The sequence below is a fragment of the Danio aesculapii genome, chromosome 23 (genome assembly GCF_903798145.1).
Source record: "Danio aesculapii chromosome 23, fDanAes4.1, whole genome shotgun sequence".
Lineage (NCBI taxonomy): Eukaryota > Metazoa > Chordata > Actinopteri > Cypriniformes > Danionidae > Danio > Danio aesculapii.
This window is the reverse complement of record NC_079457.1, coordinates 24,256,512-24,271,386: the sequence shown is the minus strand read 5'-3', so window position 1 is coordinate 24,271,386 and position 14,875 is coordinate 24,256,512. Positions and strand designations below refer to the sequence as shown.

General features: G+C 34.3%; 1 protein-coding gene across 2 annotated transcripts in view; it reads left to right on the top strand.

Moving 5' to 3' along the window:
* Window positions 1–14,875, top strand: part of ptpn11b (protein tyrosine phosphatase non-receptor type 11b) — a 73,514-nt gene that overhangs the window by 21,983 nt on the left and 36,656 nt on the right. For both annotated transcript variants that reach the window (XM_056449254.1, XM_056449255.1), the window contains exon 2: window positions 9,049–9,171. In XM_056449254.1, coding sequence (XP_056305229.1) covers window positions 9,049–9,171 — 123 coding nt within the window. The remainder of the gene's footprint in view (window positions 1–9,048; window positions 9,172–14,875) is intronic.

The following is a 14,875-nucleotide window of genomic DNA, read 5'->3' as shown; positions in this document are numbered from 1 at the left end:
AATGAGTAGCCCAAATGTATGTTAGGGAAAAATAAATTAGAAAAAAATCAAGAGGGAAAAAAGTATACAATTTAGCTAAAATTGTGTCGTTTGTAATTCTTTTTTTGCAATATTTTATATTAAATGTATTATCTTTCCATTTATAAAGATGTTCAGTGACTAAAATATTATTTTAGTAAATATATCAGGTTAATAAATTTGTTTTGTTCAAATGCACTAAAATATATTCACTGAGAAATGAATACAAATTGTATTTTCAAAATACTCATTTATGCTGAGCACTATCTTTTTTTATTTTTAGCATGAATTATATGTTTTTTTTTTATTATTATTATTATTATTTGAAATTCAGCAATATATGTTTAAATACAACTGTGCTTCCAGGACATACAGTACTTGCTAGAGCTTGCCTTTCCGAAAATCATTGTCAGTAGGAAAAGTGCTGACAGAAATGTCAATGAATTATTAATTCAAATGCATTTGAATATTTTGGCTTCGGTGGCAAACTTGACAAAAGACTGGGAAGTTAGTGACCGTGCATAGTGATGATGTGACAGGAGTGGAAAATATCGCAGATTTGACAAATATAGAATCAGTAAGTCATGGTGAGGGGGAAAGAGTCTCTCAACATCCCTTCTAAACAGTGAAACAGACATTAGTCATGCTCACAGGTAGCTTTAAAGCGTCAGGTTTATCACACTTCCTCTGCGGTGAGAAGAACTGCAGGAAGTGAGTGATGCTTTGCTAACTTTCCATAGAAAGATGGAGGGGAAAATAATGCTTCGAGTTTAGACTCCCTTTATCAGGGTAAAATGTAATGCCACAGCTGTTCATTAAGACCTCTGGTTTTAAATACAAGTTAATCTTTCCACAGCATATGAGGCACACTGTGGAAAACGTTGAGCCGTTTGCAGTTATTCACCACTGGACTCAATAATAAGGATGAACTGATGACCTGTGTATTATAATGCAGTATGTATTATAACATCATCTAGCAATATAGGATTAGTATTTGAGAACAAAATGTGTATATTGTTAAAATATTTGGGGTCACTTTATATTATATTCTTAAAATCTCGTAATGTGAAACATTTAATATCAGCAATTTATAATTTAATAGATACAATAAATGTAAATCATGTGGTTTCTCTCAAAGAATCTTGGAAAATTGACCTTGGTGTTGGTATTGCGGAAGAATGATGGGAGGATATTTTAAAGATGATCCACAAATATATTTATTTTCCTCGATCCACGCGATTGGTCCGGGCCGAGATGTGACGCTCTCATGGAGCAAAACAGATGGCAAAATGGGAAAATGTAAGTTTGCGTACTCCTGGTTGGAGAAAGACTAGTTTAAACAGTGGCTGAAGCCTGTCGCTGAAAACAACCACGTAATTTATTCTTTCAAGCTTTGTCTCTTCCGAGTTTATCTGAGTTCTGTTGCATAGTTCTGCTCCATTCATTTATTTAACTAAAACTGTTTATTAAAAACTGTTCATTAAGTTGAAGGTTTGATACTGATTAGAACTTGAGCTCTTAAAATTTTCTGAGAAGGTCTTTAAAAGTCTGAAAATGGTATTGAAATTGCCTTTAGGATTTCTGCATAAACCCTGATAAGTACAATTAGGGCTGGGTAGTATATTGAGTTTGTAAAATATATTATTATGTATTTTTAAAACAATATGCTATAAGGCAGTACTGGTTATATCGAAAAAGCAGTATAGAAGTACATCTGAAAAATAGTGGAGCACAGAATAAGGAAAGTGCATAATCCAATGAGTCAAACTTTATATTAAGGGCTTTAAAATAAATCATAAAATATAGTTAAGAAATATTTTTTAAATGCTAGCTGCTCTGTTTAATGTGTCTTTAGATGTAACTTATATTTCACAGTTATATTCGCCATCTGTAAATGTAAGAAAGTCATGAAGATGTGTCATAAAAAGTGGGGTAGTCAAACAGTTTAAAGTTTAAACCTTTGTGGACATAATTAGTGGCATAGCCATGGTATTCATTTTTACAACTTTGGCTATAAACATTGTTGAATTGAACAACACTGAGCAGGATAAAAAATGTAAAACAAATATATATTAATTCTTGTGTTCAAACATGGAAAGTACAGAAATATAGAACATACAGTTGAGGTCAGAATTATTACCCCCCCACCCCCCTTTTTTTATATTTCCCAAATGATCTTTTAACAGAGCAAGGAAATTTTCACAGTATGTCTGATAATATTTTTTCTTCTGGAGAAAGTCTTATTTGTTTTCTTTCAGCTAGAATAAAACCAGTTTTGTTTTTTTTTAAACCATTTTAAAGTCAAAATAATCAGCCCCTTTAAGCTATATTTGTTTTCGATAGTCTACAGAACAAACCATTGTTATACAATAACTTGCCTAATTACCCTAACCTGCCTAGTTAACCTAGTTAAGCCTTTAAAAGACACTTTAAGCTGTATAGAAGTGTCTTGAAAAGTATCTAGTAAAATATTATTTACTGTCATCATGGCAAAGATAATTTAAATTGGTTATTAGAAATGAGTTATTGAAACTATTATGTTTAGAAATGTGTTGAAAAAAATCTTAAACATCGTTAAACAGTTCGTTAAACAGAAATTGGAGAGAAAAAAATAAACAGGGGGGCTAATAATTCAGGGGGGCTAATAATTCTGACTTCAACTGTATATTACAATAACGGCATTATGAAATTGTAATGTTTTTTTTGTGTTTTTTTTTTGGGGGGGGGGGGGGGATTATAGGGTGATTATTTATTTTAATTAAATACCTCATTACTTCAACTTAAATGGAATAAGTTCACAGCACTCAAATAGATTCGTTTTTTAACTCAAAAGGTTTGTAGCAATTGGTTTCCTCAAACGGTTTGAGTTGTCTTAACTTATTGGGTTTTACATTACTCAGTTGGTTTGAGTTCTCTTCATTTATTGGGTTTTTCTGTGCTCAAATTGCTTCTTTTACTCAAATGAATTAAGTTCACAGTACTCATTTGGATTAGTTTTTAAACTTAAATGGTTTGTTGCAATTGGTTTCCTCAAATGGTTTGAGTTACCTTAACTTTTTGGTTTTTACAGTGTATATTAGTACTCAATTCAACCTTATAAAAATGAAAACTTGAACTTATAATTGTATAATGGGATTTAACTTGGAACTGTTTTTTTTATAATTATTTAGAAGTAATGGACCTGAGTTAAACTTTCTGATACTTGTGGTCCCATTTTTTATTTTTCCATTGTATTTACACAGTTGTATTGTGGCTTTTTAGGTGTAGTAACTCTGTTTTATGACATCCTGGGTTAATTTTCCACTCAACATACTGTAGCATATTGATACTCACTGCCTGTTGCCATCAAAACATTAACTCTTAACAGTGGGTGTTGTGTACCTGTAGCATTGAGCTCTCTTTGATCAGTTACTTTTAGATAGCTTGTTGCATGTATGTTATGATATAGATTGTAACAAGAATACAATGTTGTTTCATTAATGTACATGGCTTAATCAGTTCTACAGTGAGTAAAATGTACAAAAAAGAGAGAACATACTTGAAATAGAGTACTGAAAAAATAAACTCAAAGTAATATTTACTTAACCTGAATGCAAAGAATTATAAAAGAAGTACATGACTTATTGTTTTTTTCCTTTAGTGTAGTTGTTAAAAACACTTAATAGTATGATCTACGGCTACACAATATATTATTTCAGCATCGATATCACAATGTGCACATCTGCGATAGTCACATCACAGAACCTGGAATGTCAAGTTGCCATTATAATTAACCAAAAGCACAGTTTAGTACACATGATTTGTGGAGTCATTGTGTATTTTTTTCACAATCTAATGGTGTGAAGATAATCTAATGATGTGAGGAATCTAATTGGTGTGAATTTTTTTTTACTTTGATGTGTTTATAGGCTTGAAACAGTAATATATTTAGCTAATATAAACATTTGGGGCACATGTAAATATAAAGTTTACCGCTTAATAAAGAATAACTGTTTGATTATATATAAAATAAAGACTAAACACTGTTATTTTAGATTTGATAACTAATATTTTTCGATTCCACCGAAAACCATAAAGTGCTGTTCATTTGTTTTAGTTTTTCTCATTTTATTATATTTTTGAATATTTTATGCAGATGCCATCCTTTACAAAGTCATCCCAATCAATGTAAAATGATTAATTATTACCAAACAATGACTTAAGTCATATTGTGATATTATATTCATATCGCAATATATAAATGCAGAAATACAAACTATTGTTTTTCCAATATCGTGCAGCCCTAGTTGGTCTGGATTTTTCTTTTTTTAGATGTTAATATTTTTCTTCAGCAAATGGGACAATGTTGTACCAAAGAAGGTACAAACCCTTGTCACTGGGGCAGTACCTTTTTATGGAACAGAATTGTACCTGAAGACAAAGAAACTAATTTGTACAATTTGCAGTTTGTTTTCAAAGGTAAAAATGCAATCCATGAAGGTACCACTACAGTGACAAAACACTTTGTACATTAACAGTGTCTAATGTGTTTCCTTTAAGAACTATTTAAAGACATTTTGCTATATACAAAATGCATCAATTATTTCAGTAAATATAAAACATCAAATACATTTATTAAACAGTGTTTTTTTTTAAGTTTGTTTTTGTGTAAATGCACCTTTTCCATTTACAATAAAGAATAAAAATTACTTTAACATAAATCCAAAGACCTTTTTTTCTAAACATTTCACAACACTTTTCACAAAAATGTTACAGAAATACATTCTCCTATGTACAATATAAAAAAAAATTCTCCAATTTTTACACAATACCTTTGTAATCAATTAAAAGTTAATTTAAGTAAATTAAATTACTTAAATATGCAGGACTTTTGCCAGCTCATGGACATTTTGGAAAGCAAACTACAAAAGGTGCGGATATCAATAATGAAATCGTATTTATCAGAAAATGCTTACCAAATGTTTATTAAAAATGCCTTAAATGTTTAGTTTACAATACTTACTGTAGTTTTGTTTTACCAGTTGTTTTGTTTTATAGAACTTAATCATTCATGTTGGAGTTTTTTTAACATATGCTTTTAAATGATGACTTATGTTTTAATATGGAAATTATTCATAAAATCACTTTGCCTTCCTAGTAATATTCATTTTCATAGATATTGTGATAAAGGAGTTGTCCAACACTTATGTACCTTTTATTATGAGAACAATTGTGTACCTTCATTTCAGTTGTACTTTAAAAGGTACAGAACAGTATCATAATAGGTCTTTTCTGTACCATACAACTTTTATAAAAGTACAAAACTGTTCTTTTAAGGGACATTATTTGTACCACCGTGTACCTATTTTTCTGAGAGTGCATGCTAATGAAAACTAAAGTAATGATGCTGAAAATTTAGCTTTGTCATTACAGAAATTAAATGTATTAAAATAAATATATTGAAATAGAAATAGTTTATTTTATTAGAAATATATATTATTTATATTTGTAATAACATTACATAACATACATTTTCTTACTGCATAATTCACAAAATTACATGTTACAGGGTTGGCAATCAAAGGAATAACTTGCATTTCAAAAAATATTAAAATACAGACAACAATATTTCACACTAATATTTTATTTTACTGTATGCTGCATCAAATAAATACACTTGACTTGGTTGATGATAATAAGAGACTTACAAAAAAAGCGTTGGTGCATGTAACAGCACTTACACCAACCATGTGGTCATGCTTGCAGAGTTCTGTCAAGATGAAAGTAAGTGACCCGTGTGTGTGGTCATTTAAAGTGAGATTAAGACATGGGGCCCCAAGCAGGCAGACACATTCAGAAAATGCATGCAGATAAAATTACTCCTGACCCCTAGACGGCCATTCACAAAGCGCACTCACGTGAGGGAGCCGGTGCAGGAACAGACAGGCTATGGGGCTGCCAGACAGCTGGGACCCAACACTAGCCCAGATTACACACGACCTCTCGTCCCCTTCCACCCCCCAGTCAACCCCGGAGGATTAAGAAATTACATTTCAAACACAGCACTTCGTAACTGATTACAACTGGCATTCGCTGTGAAATTGGACACAAATGTGGATAAGCTTGCTTAATGATGTCACTAGAGAGGGTGGATGAAAGGGGAGGAGCCAAAGACTCTGATCTATGGGATGCTTGTTGGTAAAGTTAGTCTGTGAATACTTTTGTTTCATTAAAATATCCAAAAACCTCTAAAACGGTGTTATGAATTTTGCTAAGCTGTACTTGTATTATCCCAAATATTTTGAAGAAATCAAATCAAATTCAGAGAAATAAGCTATTATAATTATTTACATGGACCTTGTTCTGTGTCGCCATGCTAATGATGTCACACATCCTCATTTTCCGGTTTAATTTAATGGAAAACAGGGAAACTCCAGTGACGATTTAATGTGTTAAATTGCCTTTTATTAGACTGCACAGGGCAGCATTATAACAACAGAATCCTTAAATTATTATGAAAAAAACCAGCGCTGCTTCTTCCATGTGAACACGACCTGAAGAAATGGAACTAGTTGACTGTGGCATAATAAAAGCTCTGCTGTTTTTGCCTTTATGTGCCATTGTTTGTTGTGAATATGCGCCCTCTGGCAGCAAAAATGACATGCTGTTTTTATTCTTGTAAATGAATAGTCCACTCAAGAATAAACTTTCTGTCATAATTTACTCTCTCGTATTCCAATCCTGTTTGAGTTTCTTTCTCCTGTTGAAAAAAAAAACTGTAAAACTGTAGCCATTGACTTCCATACTTGAAAAAATGGGAGTTATTGGTAACATTTTTTAAAATACGTTAACTTCTGCTGACTTGAAAACAAGCATAAAACATACAGTTGAAGTCAGAATTATTTTCACAGTAAAGAAAGTCTTATTTGTTTTATTTCAGCTAGAATAAAAGCAGTTAAATTTTTTTTAAACATTTAAAGGTCAGCATTATTAGACCCTTTAAGCTATTTTTTTCGATAGTCAGAACAAACCATCGTTATAAAATAAATTGCCTAATTACCTTAAGCTGCCTAGTTAGCCTAATTAACCTAGTTAAGCCTTTAAATGTCACTTTAAGCTGTATAGAAGTGACTTGAAAAACATCTAGTAAAATATTATTTACTGTCATCATGACAACGATAAAATAAATCAGTTATTAGAAAACTGTTATGTTTAGAAATGTATTGAAAAAAATCTCTCCGTTTAACAGAAGTTGGGGTAAAAAATAAACAGTGGGCTAGTAATTCAGGAGGGGCAAATAATTCTGACTTCAACTGTGCAACCACTATTTTTTGTGTGACAAACTGTCCTTATAAGAACACTTTGACTGCACCTGCAGTATTTTTTTTGCACATATATGAATATTTATCTGTAATAGAATTGAACAGGGGATCTTGGTAAACAAACATATTAAACAGCCATTACTTCAATATTCAATGAATCATAATACTTCAGAAATAGTATACTGTAGCTGAAAGTAGGACTGTGCGATTAATCGAAATCAAATTGCAATCGCAAAATTTTATTGCAATTTTGCGATTGCAATTTGATTTCTAATCACAAGAGGCTGCGATATGAACTATGAGCTGTTTGTGTGTGACAGTTTTAGTAGCCAATTGAGTGAACACACTTTCGTTCTGCCCAATCAGAATTGCACAACCGAACTATGCGGAACGCCCACAATAAAACAAACAAACAGGAAAACGCGAACGAGTGGTATGATGGCATCTGCTGCTTCAGAAGCATTAATAGACAAATTAATATCAAAGAAAAACAGCACATCGGTAATATGGGACTATCTCGGTGAGCTGTCGCAGAATTGTTGCCACAGCATGAGGAAATACAACAACCAGCACCTAAAAAAGCACCACAGATATATGAGGAACGTCTTGCTAAGTCTTGCTAAAAAGTCAGCTAAAAGTACTGCCAGTGACACTCAATCTTGTAGCAAGCAAAGTACAATTTCAGAGTTGATTGCTAATTTAAGTTGATATCTTTTCAGTTTCTTTTTTTAACTAAGACTCACTGCATTTTAGCAGTAAGAAGCTACGATACAGATTACTGAGCTGAAGCTTGACTACAAAATTAAATCGCAATCAAATCGAAATCGCAATATCTGTCAAAAAAAAAATCGCAATTAGATATTTATATTTATATTAGATTCACCTTGCTTTGAGTGAATTTTTGGAATTTCAAATTTACTCGATCCTAATGATCCGAGTGATCTGTTAGGTTCGTATTCAGTGATCATACTGAAGAGTATCTGCTGCAGTGTATTGAGGTCCCAGGCCATTTAGTGATTTATAAACAAGCAATAATACTTTAAAATCTATTCTGAATGTAACTAGATGCCAGTGTAAAGACCTGAATGTCATAAATGTCTTGGCTGTCACTTTAAACAATAGTGCAATCTTTTTTTTTTTTTGCACATTTTGATCATTGGTTAAACTGTAGCATTCCAGTGTTAAATGAATGCTCTGCACATTTTGTGTCCACTTATATTTATCTTAATTCTTTAGAGTTTCATTCCATTCAAACCTAAGTGCCCTACGAAGTTGACATCACAGGATATTCTGCCATGATTCCAGTTCGAAAGATGAATTGTTAAGGATTTTAATGTGCACAAAACGTGACTTTTATGCAAATCTTATGATTAAGGTTAAATAACCATTTACAATTCTGTAATAATGTTTGTCTGAAGATGTTGCAAACAGTGTACAAATCTTTGTTTTTAAATGAAGTATACTTCCATTTCAGACAGTTTCCTGTGGTCAAGGACCAGGGGGTAGAGAGCATTGAACAGCATGTAGAGAACATGTCAGTCAGATCACAGTTCCTTTATGGAGCTCTCTTCTAACAAGCTAGTTATCTAAATAAGGTGTGATAAACAAGAAAGATTGGCAAAAAGTGCAGAGCGATGGTCGCGAGGTCTAGGATTGAGAACCACTGCACTATTTAATATTAGCTATTGATCATCATCATTGCTCAGCAAGTCATTTTACTTTCTTTCAGGTGGTTTCATCCCAACATCACTGGGATCGAGGCAGAACACCTCCTCCTGACACGGGGCGTCCATGGCAGCTTTCTAGCGCGACCCAGCAAGAGCAACCCAGGAGATTTCACTCTGTCTGTCAGGTCAGCATACAGTATGCACTCCTCCACACCTGCCTTACTACGAGTCTGCTCTAGATTTATGTTTTCTTTTTCCACAAGACCGTTATCTAACTCGTTATATTGTTTTGACCTTTTGTGGTTGGTTTGTGAAGTTGAGCATAAATTGCATCTCTTCTGTTAAATGTTTATCTGATGCGTTATTGATTTCTTGGAAGAGTACTTGTTAGCCTAACTGACTCTTTCCATGCTTAGTAAAGCATTTAAAAGCTTGTTTGTGTCATAGATTTCTGTCTGTGTACTGAAAACTCACTTCAACCATAAAAGGAAAGGAATTATTCACTAAAATATAGGGGTGGAACGGATCTCGGTTGATTCGTGATTCGTACGGATCACAACTCACGGTTCAAAACACACGTGACCCACACATGAATACATTTTTTTTACTGGTAGATTAATCCTAAATTTGTAATGATCACAGAATGATCTCGCATCATTCAAATCACATGTATGAAGGGATTTAGGCTTTCCTGTAAATATATATTAATGATGGAAGAAGTTGTGGTGGGTTATTCAGGATGTGGTGGGTTTCATTAAAGATGTTTTCTGTCACTACTTGTTTAGCCTGCATCAATGCATTCAGTGTAAGCTGCTTGACTAATCATTAAAAGATCGGGATCTCAACACCCACGCAACATAAATTATAAATGATGGTGATCTGCATATGCTTATTAATCCTTCGAATCGCTGCATTCAAATCTAAAAACGCAAAAATCAAGAAAGAGATTCAGTCTTTAGTCTTTTGAGTTGGTTATGAAGTTACAAACAGTCAAATAACACAGAAATACTGGGATAACAGTTTATAGTTTTTATATAACCACTGATGTTTATGGTAAAGATTAAAATCACTGTCATATGCATTTAAGGGCGCACTCACATTAGGTACAGTTGCCTTGAATTATGGCGAAGCGTGATTGTCCCCCTCCCCTCTCCCTCTCGACCAGCACTCACATTGCATTTTTATCTACCGAACCTGAGCATGCTTACGTCATTGATGATGGGAATGTTTTGGCGCTCATAAATGATTATGAAGTCCTCATTCTGCAGATATAAGGAGGTTTGCTGAAGGTGCAGCTGTCATGCAGTAAGGGGTTTGCGTTTTTAATAATCTACGACAGTTTGCGTTCATTGAAAAGTAAGAATGAGTAATAAATCCATATAAAACAGTCCCTTAAAAGTGACGTCTCTTCTTCATTTTCCAGCTCAGGCGTGCTTTGCACTCACACTACAAGCATACCAAGCCAAGGCCCAACTGAACCATGCTCTGGCACACCTTTTCCAACTGGGCCAGAGCCAGCCAACTAAACCGCGCCTGAGCTTTATTCAGAGCAAACTTGACGCTCAAAAATGAAAGTTGCAGGCAGCAATTACATTATTTAACCAATAGATGGTGACAACCAGCCATCAAATAAATGCCACTGAATATTTCTTAAAAAATGACACATCTAGCAATGAAACATGAAGTTTTATGAGTGAATAACTGAATCATTTATTGAAAATAAACATGGGTTGTACAAATTATAATGTTAGCTTTCTACATTTAGCGTTATCAGCAACAGTAGTAGTAACAATGAATTTTTCACAGTACTGAATATTTTACAACTTATTTTTATTCAGCTGATTGTTTCTTCATTTTATTTTCAATAAAATTACAGGTTCTAAGTTCTGTTTGTTAAAATCTAAAGTTTCTTGCAGTGCTGTTTTTGTAATAAATGGAAAGCATTTATTACAAATAAATAAATTTGTCTCGTCTCCTTTTTGGCTGATCCGAAAAATGGTCCAATCCGTGACTGAAATACCATAATGTGAACCGAACCGTGAGATTTGTGATCCATTACACCACTACTAAAATAAGAAAGGAAATATACATTAAAAAAATAAAAACTAGGGCTGAGAAGGCAAAGTCATCCAATTTGGCATCGTACAATATCGAATGTGATGATGGCATCGTCGTCGTAGGCGGCGGTCAATTAGTTATTAATGAATAATTAATTAATTCATAGCAAATTAATTATTTGTAGCCTACCGTTTCACCTACCTGACCCACATGGTCTTTGTTTTACCCATAACCAAATCAGAAATAAGTAAAGATAAGTTACACACAAATTACCACCTGTCCATCACTTTTTCTGTGGGGAAAAAAGGTGCACAACCAACAGGAATCAGCCAACAGGATCTGAGGTTTTCGCTAAAATTACCAAGTACAAACGTGAAAGCGAAAGATTGAAGCAGTGTACTGATGCTGTGACACGTTACCTGATAGATTCAAAAGACAGAAGAGTCGTTAGAGACAGGATTAATTAAATATCACATTTAACAACTATAGCGAGACGCTATCCAGCGGTACATCCTAGATACACTGTCCGATGTGTACTGCTCTCTGGGATTTTTTGCTCAAAGCGCCCGCTGACTGCTAGGAGCTCAGACTTGCGCGTATGCTGTGTGTGTGTGTGGTCACGTGATGTGCGTTTTCAGCTGTATAGTACGGAAGTAGGACTTTTCAGAAATGCTAGATGAAAGGCCAGTGTGGATGTGGATCCTTTTCGTTCTAAAATGGCATTTTAAAACTAAGACGGATTAGTGTAAACGGGGCCTAAGTGTGTGTTTTTCACAAGCGAGTTGCTGCTGCGATGGGGGCAGGGTGGGGCGGAGGATCGCAATGCCGACTCAGCATTGTGATGTCTATCGGCCATCGGAGATGGCATTGTCTATCAACCCAAAGCAATTAAAAACCTTGATTGCATAAAGTAATGCATGCATTTCTTTATATCAGAGCATGTTGAGGATTACAGAGGTACTTTTATTGATTGCCATTAGTATGGTCAGAGATTTATGACAGTAATAGACAGCACTTCCCTTCTTCTCTCCATAACCTTAGAGATTTTAAGTTGCCCCTTGGCTGGTGCTTAAGAATTACAGTGTTGGATTGTGGGCCATTGGTTGCAGGTCTGCAGCTGCTTGTTCAATGAGTGATCGGAGAGAGAGAAACAGGCTTTCACAATAGCTTTAATATGTATGAGGCAGTGAAGGCCCAGACCTGCTCTTTGTGGTTATAGTGGTTAGAGTCTCACTGTATCTAATGTTCTCCAGAACTCAGGCCACGTGGCTCCGCTCCACCGCAAGCCTTCAGGCCTGGAGCCCAGCTGCTGTAGACTGATTTATCTGCCCAGCTGTGAAGCCTTGAGGTCAACTTGTTCAGATTAGCAGATGCATGGACACACCAGTATATAAACAAGTTAATAGTGAAGGCTATTGATTAGTGTTTTTTGGAATCGTGTTTAGTGCAGAAATATCCACAGGAATATACACAGAGGCTGCCTCTGTTTCGAAACCTAGAGAGCTACTGTATGTTGGGGGCTGCTTTCTCATTGCCAAGAGTACAATCATTGGACACATTCTTGTTAACACAGATGTCTAATCAGCCAATCATGAGCCAACAAGTCATGTGGTCACAAAGCTCTGTTAAAACATTTAAAACAGAGCATCGAAATGGAGAAGAAAGTTGTCTTTGTGATTATGAACATGCCAGGGTTGTTGGTGCCAGATGATGTGGACTGAGTATCAATTAAGTGGCAGTTTTAAATGGTGCCACAGAGTGGGTGAGATTTTGCTGAGTAGGATGCAATCCTGGATTAACATCTGTGTTGATCCTAGAACATCATTCCTGTTTAAAAAAATGTTAATCCATACCTAATCCCTACTCCTAAACCCAACACTAACTGTAAATTATTCACAAAATCAGAGGTGATTAATAGTTGGATTACAATGATGAGGAAGCACATAACCCTAACTGTAAGCCTAAACTTAACATTAACTCTAAACTTATTCCCTTAAATTTGATTGATTGGTTGGTTGGAATGTTGTTCAAAGACCTACATAGATGTTGATCCAGGAATATGTCCTACTAGGGAAAATCTCACTAACCGGTGCAACTCCTGTCAGCTAAGGACAGTAAACTGAGGATACAATTCAAATATGATGAGCAAAACTAGACAGTATAAGATGGGGAAAATGCGGTCTGGTCTGTCTAGGTTTTTTTCTTTTTACTCAACATTAGGGTTGTTGGTTCAGAATTTGGTGTAAACAACATGAAAGCATGGATCTATCCTTCTCTGTATCAGTGAGTACGTTTACACAGACACCAATAAATCGATTTTAATGCAATTAAGACAATACTCTGATTAGGAGTCTACCATGTAAACAGCAATTTTTGATTTAATGTAATCCGATTAAGGTCATAATCAAACTAAAGTTTTATGACCACAGTGTACGTATATTGGTAGGGTTCCTTTTTAGCAGGCTAAAGTGCCATGTCACAAAACTGATTTGTTGTACATGACAGGGAGTTCGCTGTACTTAAAGTTAAAAATCTACTTTTGTAAGCTGTTTGGACAGAACTGTGTGTATGTATATATAATGTTGGAGGGATAGAAACCCAACAAGTCTCTTTTTAAAATTTCATGACGTTAAAATAGGACCCAAATCACAGTGATTTTGAAGCCCACTGCAACGTGATGTAGGAGTTGACAGCCGCTATGCTTCTATAATAGCATATACACATGTCCACATGTCCAACATTTTTTTGTAAATAAACTGAGATTAAAATATTTGCTACTCTCTGTGATTTTTATAAGTTTTATAGTTTAAAATGTTTTTAGAACAGAGCATGTTTGTAGTAAAGACAGTAAAATTACTATGTAATTATTATAATCTTATAATCGTTATAATAATTGTTATAATCATTATAATAATATAATGTGTGTGTGTGTTTGTGTTTGTGTGTGTGTGTGTGTGTGTGTGTGTGTGTGTGTACAGCAAACCGCATTTGTGTGAGATTTGTGTGAGAAATTAGACCACAAATACATCAAATAAACGTACTTGGTATTTTTGACTAATGAGCTGTATTTCAGCATTATCTGAGTCTGTCTCTATCACTGACTGCTGTTTATATGATGGAACGCATGAGAAGCAGACACGCACATGGGAACGGTGGGTGGGGAAAAGCAGCTCATTTGCATTTAAAGACACAGGGTACAAAAACAGCTACAGTGAGTCAGACACCAAAATGGGCAGATTTTTAAAAATATTTTTTATAGTTTAATTTTTAATTTTACTCAGTGTTGTAAAAGAGGTAAAATAGGTGCCCTTTTAATTGACATATTGCCACTGTAAATTAAGGTTCTAAACAGAAGTAATTTCTACAAAATATTTGGAAAATGTAGCATTTTCAAGCAACTTCTATTGGGCCATTTGACCCAAGTTTGTTATACTTGTCACTTTGAATGACTTCATTCTGATTGGTCAGTTGCATCCGTCTGCATTTAAATGTATTTATGCATAATTACCTTTAAAAACACTAGCTGCTGTGCCCAACCAACTTGTTCATTGTTTTGTGATGTTTTATATTGTTGAATCTATTTTAGTCATTATTCCAGTCAGGGTTCTGATTAATCTGTCAAGATGTAATTATTAACAGACAGATCTGTGTCAAAATTGGCTTAAATAGACCCAGTAAAACATACTGTGTAAACTAATACTATGTTCAGTTTCAAATGATGTGTGTTTTTGGAAACTAGAGTGCAAATTTGAATGTGAAGGAGTATAAAACAGACCAAATGCATCAGTACAAGAGTTACTCAGACATCAGCTAAAAGCAAAACAAGACATA